General features: G+C 41.0%; 1 protein-coding gene across 1 annotated transcript; it reads left to right on the forward strand.

Moving 5' to 3' along the window:
* Nucleotides 1-8705: 8705 nt before the first annotated feature.
* Nucleotides 8706-13428, forward strand: LOC130222671 (NLR family CARD domain-containing protein 3-like). The gene is made up of 4 exons (XM_056455200.1): nucleotides 8706-8712; nucleotides 9247-11032; nucleotides 11301-11473; nucleotides 13311-13428. Exons 1-4 carry the CDS (start codon nucleotides 8706-8708, stop codon nucleotides 13328-13330), a joined length of 1986 nt encoding a protein of 661 aa, XP_056311175.1. The 3' UTR covers nucleotides 13331-13428.
* Nucleotides 13429-14248: the final 820 nt, after the last annotated feature.

Here is a 14248-nt window from a genome sequence, read left to right on the forward strand (position 1 = left end):
CTGGTCTTAGCTGGTCAAGCTGGAAAATGACCAGCAAAATCCAGCTAAAACCAGCTTGACCTGCCTGGTTTAAGCTGGACATAGCTCGTTTTGGCTGGGCTCCAAGCCTGGCTAGGCTGGTCAAGCTGGTTTTAGCTGGTCATTTTCCAGCCTGGAAATGGCCAAAACCCCTCTAAAACCAGGCTGGTCAACCAGCTAAAACCAGCCAATCAGCTTAGGCTGGTTTAAGCTGGTCTTTTCAGTAGGGAAGCATTTCGAAACCTGACGAATCTGCGTTTGACTGACAGGCTCGGAAAAAAAATGTTTCATGCAGCCTAGTGCACTGATGTGCACAGAGTAACTGTACTGCAAATGGCCCGAGTTTGAATCATGACTACTCTGAAATAGAGTATATGCCGAAGTATGCGGAAGGACTTTTATTTTGTTAGCTACCTGGGTCAAGGCGTGTTTAAGGTCTATTTTCTTTAAAAATTGGCGATGTCCACTGGCTAACTGATATCCGATATAGGCCTCAGAATGTACAAGAAGCATTAAATTAAACAATTAAAATAACATTTTCCCCACCATGTCTTTATAGTATGAGCATTTATTTTACCCCAATGGAGCTTCTGCGCTAGCCTGCTAATTCTGACAGGCGCGTGCGTGTACATGGATTTTCATCTCGTTTTAGGCTTGAGAAACTAAATAAATGCCAAAGTGTATGTAACCGATTGTATTTTAATGACATTACAGCATCAATGCTGTAAAAGGAACCAAATAAAATGGAAAAAAAGTTTATCAGTATGGGAAGAAACACTAGCTCCGAATATACCCTATTATGACTTGATGTAGGTTAATAATGTTACTTTTTTATGACCAAAACATGAATATTTATTCACAAATTTATTCACAGATGTCAGACCAGTGTTAAAACAAAACATGTAAGAAGAACAGAGCATTTAAAAACTAGCATCTATAGGTGCATGACTCTGGATTTGAGCCCATTATCTCTGCATGCTAGCTAGACAGGAACTCTCACCGCTTTACTAAATAACTTGAAGCTCGTTTAATACCTCAATCTGCTTAACTTTCTTTGCAGAAGCTGTTCCAGAGCAACACTTTAAAATTGACCGCTAGGTGTCACCGTAGAGACGGGTTTCGAAGCACATTTGCTTCAGTGTTTCACGAAGCCTCATCGCTAACAGGAAGTCAAACACAAGAGAAAACGCTCAGTAATGACAGCCAGGCAAATCAAGACTTCACAAATTACCACGGGGAATGTGGAGAATAAACAGGACTGGGAAATGGCTTCACATGGACCTGTAATCAGTTCCAGGTATGAGGGTTTAAGGAGGATTGAGTCCAAATAGAGCCTGACTAAAATTCGGGCTATGGCTTCCTCTTGTGGTGTGAGAGGGAGAGCGCAGGGGTCTCATTTCTAACAATTGTAATGCCTGCTCTATAATCAATGATTTGTTATATGTTATGATTCATGTACATTCTACACTCACTCTTTTATATGAACTTTAAGAGGCGCTGCAGACATCACTACTTTTATCACATGTATAACTGTTATAATCTCCCGCCCTGCATATTTTCTTTGCCAGGAAGGCAAAACTAAGGTTCATGGTTTGACTCCAGCTAGAATGAAGAATAAACCTGACTAAAGTGTGGGAAAAAAACATAGTTTAAAAAAAAAAGTATGAATCTGTCCGTGAGCCTTGCTCACGAAGGTCGAAAAACTGGTTATATTGGTTTAGCTGAAATGCATGGAAACACTCCCACAGTGCCAAGCAAGATTTAGATCTTCAGTTCAGAGGACCAGTGAGCATCTACTACGATTGTTATACATGGTAAGTTAAGAAATACTGCATTAATTACCTCTTAAGTAATCCCTGCTGAAAAATCCAGCTTAAACCAGCCTAGGCTGGTTGGCTGGTTTTAGCTGGTTGACCAGCCTGGTTTTAGAGGGGTTTTGGCCATTTCCAGGCTGGTTTCCAGCCATTTCCAGCCTGGTCTTAGCTGGTTAGGCTGGAAAATGACCAGCTAAATCCAGCTAAGACCAGCTTGACCAGCCTTGTTTAAGCTGGACATAGCTGGTTTTGGCTGGGCTCCCAGCCTGTCTAGGCTGGTCAAGCTGGTTTTAGCTGGTCATTTTCTAGCTTGACCAGCTAAGACCAGACTGGAAATGGCCAAAACCCCTCTAAAACCAGGCTGGTCGACCAGCTAAAACCAGCCAACCAGCCTAGACTGGTTTAAGCTGTTTTTTTCAGTAGGGATGTGAATCTTTAAAACAAGTATTCAAATCAACCCAGGCTCATTCTGAAAACGTAGTCCCGAGGACGTTTCTGGAGACTGCGAATTATGTAGCCGGAGGTACGTATGGCTGCATTTCATTTTTTAAGCGAACGCTGTGGGGCGGTATGATGCTGTTCCTTTTAGTGCTCACCGGCTGACCGCTTACCTTTGTGTGGAGGGCTTTCCTGCCGCAATCAGTTTGTCCGTTTAGCTCGTCGCTTGAGACGCAGAGAGGAGCTGACCACGACGACCGGGTTCGAGTCTGGGGAAGAGCGGTTCCAGAAATCAGGTAAGACTAAAACAGAATCCAAGAAATAAAGCGAAGGGGTTCATAACAGGGTGAGAATGTGGTAAAATCCAAAACGTGGTAAAAAAAAATTGGACAAGGGCTTTTCTTTTTCCGGACGGCTTTTTTAAATCGTTGGTTGGGTTTAGGGGTCATTCGGTACAATTGGTTGGGTTCAGGGAAGGAGGAGGGTGGGTCGGCTGGCCGATTGGCCTGTCGCCCAGTCAATAATTCAGCCAGTCGGACAGACAGACAGACTTTTGATCGACAGTGGCCTCTGGTGGGTTCATGCGAGAACAGCGCGGGCGCGAACGGCACTCGCGGGAGACGTCCGAGAAGCCAAAAAGGCGCACTTAGCGGCCTCTCGCAAATTTGCGAAAACCAAAAACTGCAAAAATATATACCTCCCGGGACATGTTTTGCGGTCTCCAGAAACGTCCTCAGGACTACGCTTTCAGAATGAGCCTGGGTTGCTTCAAATATGTGACCTGGACCACAAAACCAGTAATAAGAGTCAACAGTTATTGGAAAACTGAGATGTATATATAAACTGAGAGCTGAATTGATTTTAACTTTCCATTGATGTATGCTTGGAGGACAGTATGTGGCCAAAATAAAACTGGAATCTAAGGGTGCAAAAAAAAACAACAGGTGTTCTGTCAGGACCTGCAGACTTGCATCTTCTACATAGTGATAGGAGACAGACAGAAGGGCTGGTCATTGAGTATTGTTTTTTCAGGAGTGGCACTTTGAAATGAAATACATGCGCAACAATGGTTGTGTGCATATAGGAGAATGATTCATCATAGCAGTTGTGTAGCAAGTGATTGAATGTGAGGATCTGAATGGTTTTCCACTGGTACCATGTGTTTCTATAGTCTGTAAAGTAATTGTTGTCATTTCCATACCATTATTTTTTCATTCTTGATGTCATATATCAATTTTTTCTCACTTGTTTTGAGGACTGTTTAACCTCCAGGGCCATATTAAAAAAATACTCTGTATCACATTGTTCCAGATTTGGAAATCCCATGTTTTGCTATCCAGGATTATCTGATCTAGCTTTCTTCTTTGACAGTTTTTTAAAGGAACATTGGGTTAGATTATTGTGATCCAAATACCAAATTTCAGGATTACTAAATCCTGTTTACCAGGAGCTTTAAATGGAACCAACAGTGTAGACTACTGGTTTAGCAAATAACAACAGGTAGGTAAAATACCAGTGGCATTTTTATTTTTGTTGTTGTTTACCATGTCTGTGACATGTTTCATATAGGCTTCGACTATGAAGGAATTTATATATCATCACCCTGCTGAAAAATCCATCTTAAACCAGCCTAGGCTGGTTGGCTGGTTTTAGCTGGTTGACCACCCTGGTTTTAGAGGGGTTTTGGCCATTTCCAGGCTGGTTTCCAGCCATTTCCAGCCTGGTCTTAGCTGGTCAGGCTGGAAAATGACCAGCTAAAACCAGCCCGACCAGCCAGGTTTAAGCTGGACATAGCTGGTTTTGGCTGGGCTCCCAGCTTGCCTAGGCTGGTCAAGCTGGTTTTAGCTGGTCATCTCCCAGCCTGACCAGCTAAGACCAGGCTGGAAACCAGCCTGGAAATGGCCAAAACCCCTCCTAAACCAGGCTGGTTGACCAGCTAAAACCAGCAAACCAGCCTAGGCTGGTTTAAGGTGGATTTTTCAGTAGGGCAGTAACCAAGATTGTGATCATTCACTTAAAAAAATAAGTGAAGTTTTACAAACTAATTTCGAGAGGAGCACGTGATATGATTGACTGCAGCTGGCCACTCATCTACATTCACTAGTTAGCCAATCAGATTAACCCCAACTCACTATAAGTAGCCTAGCTAGAACTACTCTCTTATCTTCGTTTTCCGAAGAAACCCCCCATCCACCCCTTCTCCTCCTTTCTTCCTTTACCACGGGGAGCTCTCGAGAACCACCTGATCTCGTACTCCCCTCATATGCTCTATGGACCAGGCGGGAGCCCCTGGGCTCTCTCCCGGGACAGCATGCCAAACCTGCTAACAGTTGTCAAACAATATCTAAGTGTGAACTCTTGAAAAGCTTTTTATTTTATTTGGTTCAAAATATCACAACTGAATCCACACTTCTGATGGGATCAGGATAATCCTGTTTTGTTTTTTGGATCAAATAGATCACAATCTGAGTTAAAAATTTGAATAACCTAAAGGGCAGGTTTGATCCAAGTCATATGTAAGATTGGATTACATGGTCTGATATTAATTCAAAACTCCTGTGTTACTTTTGAACAACCCATTTCCAAGATTTAATCCAATCCCTGATCCAAAATCCCACTGGATTACTTTTGAAAAACAGGGCCTTGATAATATGTCAAGAGTTCAGATGCAAAAACCTTTAAGTGCCGTCTGAAATCTCTCTCGAAGATTAGCATTTTCACAGCCTTCTATGTTTATGTTATTTTATGTTACTTTAAATATCTTAAAATGGACTTATTCTTTGCCATACAAGGGACAATTTCTGAATCTACACACGGGAGCCTGATAAATTTGATCATTTTAGAAAACAAATGACTTTGTTTTGCGTCTGAACTCTTCATATACATTATCAAATGTTTTAGGACATCAACTTTAATGACATCCCAATCTTAATCCGTAGGGTTTCAAATGGAGTTGGCCACCATTCAAGCTATAACAGCTTCAACTCTTCTGGGAACGTTTTCCACAAGGAGTGTGTTTATGGTCATTTTCACCATTCTTCGAGAAGGTCTGGCTCTCACAGTCTCTTCTTTCATTCATCACAGTGGTGTTCAATTGGGTTGAGGACATATGCATGTCTGCAAGTCTTTTTCTGTAAACTAGTTATTTAAAAAATGTTAAATATAATATTCATACAGTGGTTAGCACTGTGGCCTCACAGCAAGAAGGTCACTGGGTCGAATCCAATCTGGGCCAGTTGGCGTTTCTGTGTGGAGTTTGCATGTTCTCCCTGTGTTGGCGTGGGTTTCCTCCGGGTGCTTCGGTTTCCCCCACAGTCCAAACACATGCGCTATAGGTGAATTGAATAAGCTAAAATGGCCATCATGCATGAGTGTGTGTGTGAGAATGTGAGTGTATGGGTGTTTCCCAGTACTGGGTTGCGGCTGGAAGGGCATCGGCTGCGTGAAACATACGCTGGAATAGTTGGTGATTCATTCCGCTGTGGCGACCACTGATGAATAAACCCAGCAGGCACAAAACATCATAAGACGTTAATATTAGGTTAGATTTAGGTCATGACGTCAACCAAAATTCAATATCTAGCCAGCGTCTAAGGACAACGTTACTGTGACGTCCAATAACGATGTCAAATTACGCTAATATTTTGTTGATTTAAGGCTGTTTTGGAAAGTGACCAAAATCCAACGTCTGATAGATGTCATAGTGGTGACGTCCACACAATGTCAAGGTTTATCATGAATAGACGTTAATATTTGGTTGATTTTAGGTTTGACGTTAGACATTGACGTCGGCTTGACGTTAGGTTCTGACGACAATACGATTTTCATTTCCAAAAAAAATCCAACGTCCCCCCGACGTTGGCGTACAACGTCAATATGACGTCATGTTGACGTACTGTGCCACCGAAGGGACTAAGTCGAAGGAAAATGAATGAATGAATATTCATACAGAACACCATTTAACCATCATTGCATTGTACTGAGTAGCAGAATTCGTAACTTTTTGATTTAGTGGCTAATTCGTATGAATTCGTACAATCTAATTCGTACATTTTAGTACGATTTGCTCATCCCCCAATGACTGGGTTTAGGGGTGGGGTTAGGTGCCACGCCTCCTTTTTAAAATCGTACAATTTTGTACAACTGAACTCATACGAATTAGCCACTAAACTGACAAAACGTAAAATACTTACGTTTTCTCTTGAGATCAGGCTGGTTAAACAGCTTTTTTCAGTATTGGCGCATCTTAGTGTACCAGTGTGGTAAAATTATAATTTTTATCTTATCCAGGTGAATTGAGTCTAACAGAAGATGACGTCCATTTCACAGCAGCTTCGGAACACATTGGATTGTCTTGACAGGGATAAACTGAAGAGGTTTAAATGGCACTTTAAACATGATGGTGTTGCTTCAGCGGCTGATGTGGAGAAGTCAGAAGATACCAGTGACACGGTGGATCTGATGGTTGCACATTGTGGACATGAAGGAGCTGTGAAGGCCACACTGAAGTGTTTCAGGATCATGGAACTAAATGATTTGGCGGCAGAGTTAGAGAACAAACTAAAAGGTAACAACATCTAAACGTATCAGTTTATTAGTTCCACTAAAGCTGGGCTTACATTGGTTCAAATCCACTAAAACTAAATTGGCTGTAGTGTATGAGTCTGAGAGTGTATGGGTGTTTCCCAGTATTGGGTTGTGGCTGGAAGGGCATCTGCTATGTTAAACATAGGCCGGTGTCCTGACATTTTATCCTACCTATCAGATTATGTTACCAACACTGTATTTGAATGGTATCGAGGTTGGAGTTAGGGAGTAGGTAGGTTGGGGTGATATTACAGCTTCATATCCCATCACTCCACGTTAAAATTTACACTGAAAGAAAAATCTGATGGGTAGCATATTGTGTCAGCGAAATCTGCTACCTACTTTTTGAATGGAAGGTAGGACAATCTGACAAAGTAGGAGAAATTGACAGAACTCCAGATAAGTTGGTTGATGTCGGCTTGACATTGGGTTCTGACGTCAACACGATTTTCATTTCCAAACAAAATCCAACGTCCCCCCGACGTTGGCGTACAACGTCAATATGACGTCATGTTGACGTACTGTGCCACCGAAGTCGAAGTAAAGTGAATGAATGAATATTCATACAGAACACCATTTAACCATCATTGCATTGTACTGGGTAGCAGAATTCGTAACTTTTTGATTTAGTGGCTAATTCGTATGAATTCGTACGATCTAATTCGTACATTTTAGTACAATTTGCTCATCCCCCAATGACGGTTGGGTTTAGGGGTGGGGTTAGGTGCCACGCCTCCTTTTTAAAATCAGATAAGTTGGTGGTTTAATCCATTGTGGCGACCCCTGATCAAAAAGGGACTAAGCTGAAAGAAAATGAGTGAATGAATGACTAAAAGACAATACTCTCTCTTACTCTTTTAACCTCAGCATCGGTCCAGGAGAGCAACGCTCAGACTGCAGTCAGTGTTGATGTTAAAGCTGAAACAGGTTCATTTGTGGATGTTCCTGTACTTGCTGGAAACACAATCACGGGACCAGTAAACATATTTGGTTTAAAACCTACAAGTAATGGTATGACTTTTTCGTACATTTTTGTGCTAACAATTCATATTAACATCCCGGTCATATTAAAACAACATAGGATATGAGATATGTAGTGTTGCACAATTTTACCAATAAGGTATAATATCCAAATTAATATTCATATGGATCTTCTCTTCATTTATCTTTTGTTTTCTACTCAGTTGAATCTAACTGCACAGAGACAGTAAAGACGCACACAGAAAAACAAGGTAAACATGATTAGTTCATCTATTGTTATGACAGTACTGCACATTGTTAGTAGTATATACTGCATGAAGCCAAGTTTTTCCTCCATTAAAAAAATTCTCAAACCAACAGGTGGAGATATAGCCTCGAATAACACGTCGACCAATCACAGACTCATCTTATTCAAAAATGTAAGCGCTAGCAACATAGTTTGGCATGAAACAAACTAAATAAAACTGCACACGTTGATGTGACAGTTAAGAAACTCACAACACCAGAGATTTGATCACATTTTTTTAATGTTAACAATTGTACAGAGCATATTTAATCAATTCTCAGCATGTCATAGGCCAAGTAAAGCCGTGGATATGTTTGTTTGAAAATATTAGCCTATTTAGTCTTTATGCATTCGTTGCTGTAATTTTTGCAAATGGAGATTAAATCATCAACTTTAAGCTGAATAAACGAACTTTCCATCAATATATGATTTGTTAGGATATGTTAGTATAGGATACTAAAATCTGTCGTTTTAACGATTAAAAAAAAAAATCGAAATACTGTGAAAGTCACCATTAAAGTTTTCAAAATGAAGTTCTTAGCAAGTCATAACACTAATTAATTTTTTTTTAGTTTTGATACATGCACAGTATGTAATTTACTAAATTTTCTGATGGACCAGTGGCTCAGGGATTAGCACTTTCACCTCACAGCAATAAGAACGCTGGATTGAATCCTGGTTGGGCCAGTTGGGATTTCTGAGTTTGCATGTTCTCCTCGTGTTGGTGTGGGTTTCCTCCGGGTGCTCCGGTTTCCCCCACAGTCCAAAGACATGCTCTATAGGTAAATTGGAAGAACTAAATTGACCGTAGTGCGTGAATGCGAGAGTGTATGGGTGTTTCCCAGTACTGGGTTGCAGCTGGAAGGACATCTGCTTTGTAAAACATATGCTAAAATAGTTGCCAGTTGTGTCGACAACTGATAAATAAGCCAAAGGAGAATGAATGAAAGAATATTGATGGCCCATGATCTTTACTCAATATTCTAATGTTCTAATCTTGCAACCTAAGGTCCAGGTCGTGTATTGTATTATTGAATATTAGCACATCAAGTTAATACCTGTGTTTACACTGATATTTGTCCGATTTAATACAACTTCCTCAATCCTGATTATTTATTCTAGAACTTTTAAGGCTGCAAAAGTTCTTGGAAACTCACAAATCCTTCATGAAGAAGAAAGCAGAACGCATTTTTGAAGGCAAGAAAGAAAATGAAGCACATCTTAAGGACATATACACCGAACTGTTCATCACCGAGGGAGACGTTGAAGACATCAATCGAGAACATGAGATTATGAAGATGGATGATTCTTTTAAAACCAAGAAAGCACAGGACAGATCGATCAAATGTAATGACATATTCCACTTGCTGAGGGAAAATAATGAGAGGAAGATTGTGCTGACCAAGGGCATTGCTGGCACTGGAAAAACCATCTCTGTACACAAGTTCATTCTAGACTGGGCCGAAGGAAAAGCCAATCAGGATATACACTGCTTATTCCTGCTTCCATTCAGAGAGATTAACGTGATTAAAGACAAAAAGCTCAACCTCCATGAGTTTCTACAGGTATTTTACCCTGAACTGAAACACTTGGCGAATTCAAAGTTATACACCAAGTGTAATCTAGCACTCATATTTGATGGACTTGATGAGAGCCGACTGTCTTTAAATTTTGAAAGTGGAATTCTGTCGAGTTTTGAGGAAAGATCACGTGTAGATGTGCTTTTTACATGTCTCATTAAAAAGACATTGCTTTCGTCAGCACTCATCTGGGTGACCTCGAGACCAGCAGCAGCCAATCAGATCCCTCCTCAATATGTAGGTTTGTTCACAGAGGTGCGAGGATTCACTGAGCAACAGAAAGAGGAATACTTTAGAAGGAGAATCAAAGATGAGAAACGAGTCTCCACGATCCTCTCGCACATTAAAACATCTCGTACTCTCTTTATTATGTGCCACATTCCTGTGTTTTGTTGGATCACGGCTACGGTACTTCAGAATATTCTCATCAGGAGCAACACAGGGACAATCAGAACAACTCTCTCTGAGATGTACATTCACTTTTTACTCATACAGATGAACATGAAGAGCCAGAAGTATGATGGAAGAGAAGAAAGGGAACGTAAAAAGCTTTTAGATTCAAACCGAACAATGATTTTGAAGCTAGCTAAGCTAGCATTTGTACAGCTGAAAAAGGAGAACATTGTGTTCTACGAGGAAGACCTAAGAGAATGTATTATTGACTTGAGCGAAGGGTCAGAGTCCACAGGAATGCTGACTGAGTTATTTCTGAAGGAAGATGGACTTCATGAAACGAAGGTCTTCTGCTTTGTGCATTTGAGTGTTCAGGAGTTCCTCGCTGCCGTGCATGTGTTCCTTTGTTATCTGAGTAAGAAAAACGAGGAGCTTCGGTTTTTCTTTGACGAGCCAGTAAAAGAAATCAGACTGCAAGATCTGCTACAGAATGCAATTAATAAAACTACTCAGAGTGGGAGAGGGCAGCTGGACCTGTTCCTGCGGTTTCTGTTGGGCATTTCATTGGAATCCAGTCAGAAACTTCTTGAAGGTCTGCTCCCACACAAAGAGGACACCACAGACAGTGTCTTACAACTAAGTCAATACATTAAACAACTACAAGACAGCAACCGAATCTCAGAGGAAGCTTCGGTCAACCTGTTTTACTGCTTACTTGAGCTGAAGGATCATTCTTTATTGGAGCAAATTCAGAAGTACATCAGTACAGAGGAATATCCCGGAAGAAAACTCTCACCTTCGCTGTGTTCGGTGATGACCTATGTACTGCTCATGTCAGAAAAGGTGCTGAATGAGTTTAATCCAAAGAGATTTGTGTCATCGATTGCAGACTGCATGAGATTTGTCCCAGCTGTGGCGTGTTGCAGAAAAGCCCTGTGAGTCATTTTAAGTATGTTACCATGGATCTCAAGACGAGTCAATTTTTGGAAATTGAAATTTATTTATTAATGGAAAACATAGGGCGTACTCACACTATGTACAGTTGCCTTAAACCCAGCCGAAGCACGGTTGTCCTGGGCATGGTTCGGAAACGCGCCTGGGCATGGTTCGGAAAGCAAAGTGTGAGTGCGCCCTTAGGACAATGTTTGGCCAAGAAAGTATTAAAAATCAGGAATTAATTTGTTTAAATGTTTGTTTTGGCAGATTTGATGGCTGTAGTCTTGATGAAACATGCTGTGAAACGGTGTCTTCAGCTTTACAATCGTCCAACTCTCATCAGACAGCACTGGATCTGAGTAACAATGACCTGCGGGATTCAGGAGTGAATTTTCTTTCTGTTGGACTGAAGAGTTCAAACTGTCAACTGAATTACTCAGGTTTGGCATAAACTCAATCAACCTCTGAATCAAGGATCTAGGTATTTTGTGAACAGGTTACTTGCAGAACTGATCACATATGCACAGATGACCTATTTAACTTAGACCAGGGCTGCCCAATTCCTTACCCGAAGAGCCTCCTGCAGAGTGAAGTTCCATCCCTACTTTACTTGATATCCCTACTTACTCCACAAGAGTTTTATTCACAGTGATTGGACCAATCATAATGCCAATATTAAGTGCTCTGCTATCAACTATTCTGTCAGACAAACAAAACATACAGTGCAGTTTGTAGATTAACACTAATGGAGTTGTATTTGGAAAATTGTGAAAAGAAAAGGAAGAAACCATAACTTTTCTATTTTCAAAATATGTCTTGCTCGTATCTGTACAAAAATGACCAACTATTTTTAACAACCCAGGCTCATTCTGAGAACGTAGTCCCGTGGACGTTTCTGGAGACCGCGAAATACGTCCCGGGAGGTACGTATTTTTGCAGTTTTTGTTTTCGCGAATCCACGAGAGGCCGCTGTACGCGCTTTTTCCCGCACCGTTCTCGTGTAAACCCACTAGAGGCCGCTGTCGAACGACCTTCTGCCTGTCTGCCTGGATGACAGGATGATTGACCGTGCGACCGGCCAATCGGCTGACCCACCCTCCTGCGTCCCTAAACCCAACCAACGACGATTCACAAAAGCCGTCCAGATAAAGAAAAGCCCTCATCTAAATTTTACTACGTTTTCGGATTTTGACCACATTCTCACCCTGTGATGAACTTGTTAGATTTATTTTTTGGATTTTGTTTTTGTTTTCTTACCTGATTTCTGGAACCGCTCTTTCCTGGACTCGAACCTGGTCTTCGTTGTCGTGGTCAGCCCCTCTCTGCACCTCGAGTCCGCCAAAGTACACGAAGAGCTAACCGGACAAACTGGTTGCAGCGGGAAAGCCCTCCACACGGAGCCCTCCACACATTCGCTTAAAAAAATGAAATGCAGCCGTACGTACCCCCGGCTACGTATTTCGCAGTCTCCAAAAACGTCCACGGGACTACGTTCTCAGAATGAGCCTGAGTTCATTTTAAAGGTGTCACGGAATGCCTTGATACGATATATTAAATGGTTCTCTGATATCTAAATAGAAGCATATGTGGCAATAGGTAAGTTTACCAGAGACAGTTTTACAGGTCCATTCCCAACCTTAGGAATTGGCTATAATATGAAATGGTTGATTTTGACCATATTTGGAAGGGTCATGAATATGAACAAGCTCTGACGCTCCTGCAGCTAATGTCAAGTGCCTGATGCTCTTTGTCACCCATACACACAGAATGATGTTGTGGAGAGGTTTGTTGTAGCTTGACGAGTAAGTGACTATCTACTAGAATAAGTTTGCTTCTGAGTCGAATTTTTATTAAAGCTGGGTCAAAACTCTGCTGGACTGCAGCTTTCCAGCACCGAACTTTTCCACTCCTGTCACAAGGCGGGGATGGGCAAGCTCAGGTCCTGGAGATCCAGTGTCTTGCATAGTTTAGCTCCAACCATAATCACAGAGACCTGCCTGTAGATGTCTAGTGATCTTGAAGACACTGATTAGCATGTTCAGGGGTGTTTGATTAGTGTTGGAGCAAAACTCTGTAGGACACTGGCCCTCCTGGACCAAGTTTGACCATCCTTGTATTAAGGTATAGTTTTGGGGAACACGGCTAGAAATTGTATACCCGTAGTTAAGAGATACCTTTAGAGATTTCATAACACACTATAAGACAATGTTACTGCGAAACCAAGGTTTAAAATTGTGTTCAAAAGTGTTAATTGGGGTTTTGTTGTGCTTTATTCAGATTGGCAGGTTGTAGATTGACTTGTGAGTGCTGTGAAAGCTTGTCTTCAGCTCTGCAATCTTTAAACTCTCATCTGAGAGAGCTGGACCTGAGTAACAATGATCTGCAGGATTCAGGAGTGAAGCTTCTTTCTACCGGACTGAAGAGTTCGCACTGTCATCTAGAAATACTGAGGTTTGATTTCAGGTTCACTCATTTACTATGGTATTTGTAGGGATCTGAAACTTAATTTATTTTTAACAATCAGTGTAATTTCATAACTGTTGTAATTGCGGATACTTTTTTTAATGTGCTGTCGTTTTGTAGCAAAGTTGTCTTGCTCTTATCTGTACATAAATGACCAACTATTTTAAATTGTTGATACAATATGTTCAACATACAATATGATACAAATTGATCTCTGATACCTAAATAGAAGGATATGTGGCGATAAGCAAGTTCACAAAAGACCATGGTCCATTTCCAACTTTAGTAATTGGCCATAATATGAAATGCTTGGTTTTGACCTTATTTGGAAGGATCATGAATATTAATGAGCTCATTCAAAAATCTAAAAAAGACACTGAATAAAAATGTGATTTTTTTGTGTAATAAGAACGTTTTAATATTTAACACTTAAAGAAATAATGTGTTACAGTAACAGTTGGCAAGGCAAGTAGCTACTCCTCACAGGAGTAAGTTGGACATGCTTGCAGTTCATGTTGGTCAATCATGTGTTAAATATTTGGTGGGTATTTTGCCACTAGTTATTTACTTGTTTGGTTTTCATTAGATTAGTCATGTGTAATCTCACTGGTGAGTGCTGTGAAAGTATATCTTCAGTTCTTCAATCAAATACTCACCTAAGAAAGCTGGACCTGAGTAACAATGACCTGCGGGATTCAGGAGTGAAGCTGCTTTCTATTGGACTGAAGAGTTCACACTGTCAACTCAACTTA

The sequence above is a fragment of the Danio aesculapii genome, chromosome 4 (assembly GCF_903798145.1).
Source record: "Danio aesculapii chromosome 4, fDanAes4.1, whole genome shotgun sequence".
Classification (NCBI taxonomy): Eukaryota; Metazoa; Chordata; class Actinopteri; order Cypriniformes; family Danionidae; genus Danio; species Danio aesculapii.

Bases quoted from the DNA above. Each gene is read 5' to 3' on its own strand.
- LOC130222671 (XM_056455200.1), top strand. The intron at 11,033-11,300 runs GTGAGTCATTTT...TTGTTTTGGCAG, and splicing joins GCGTGTTGCAGAAAAGCCCT to ATTTGATGGCTGTAGTCTTG. The intron at 11,474-13,310 runs GTTTGGCATAAA...TGCTTTATTCAG, and splicing joins CTGTCAACTGAATTACTCAG to ATTGGCAGGTTGTAGATTGA.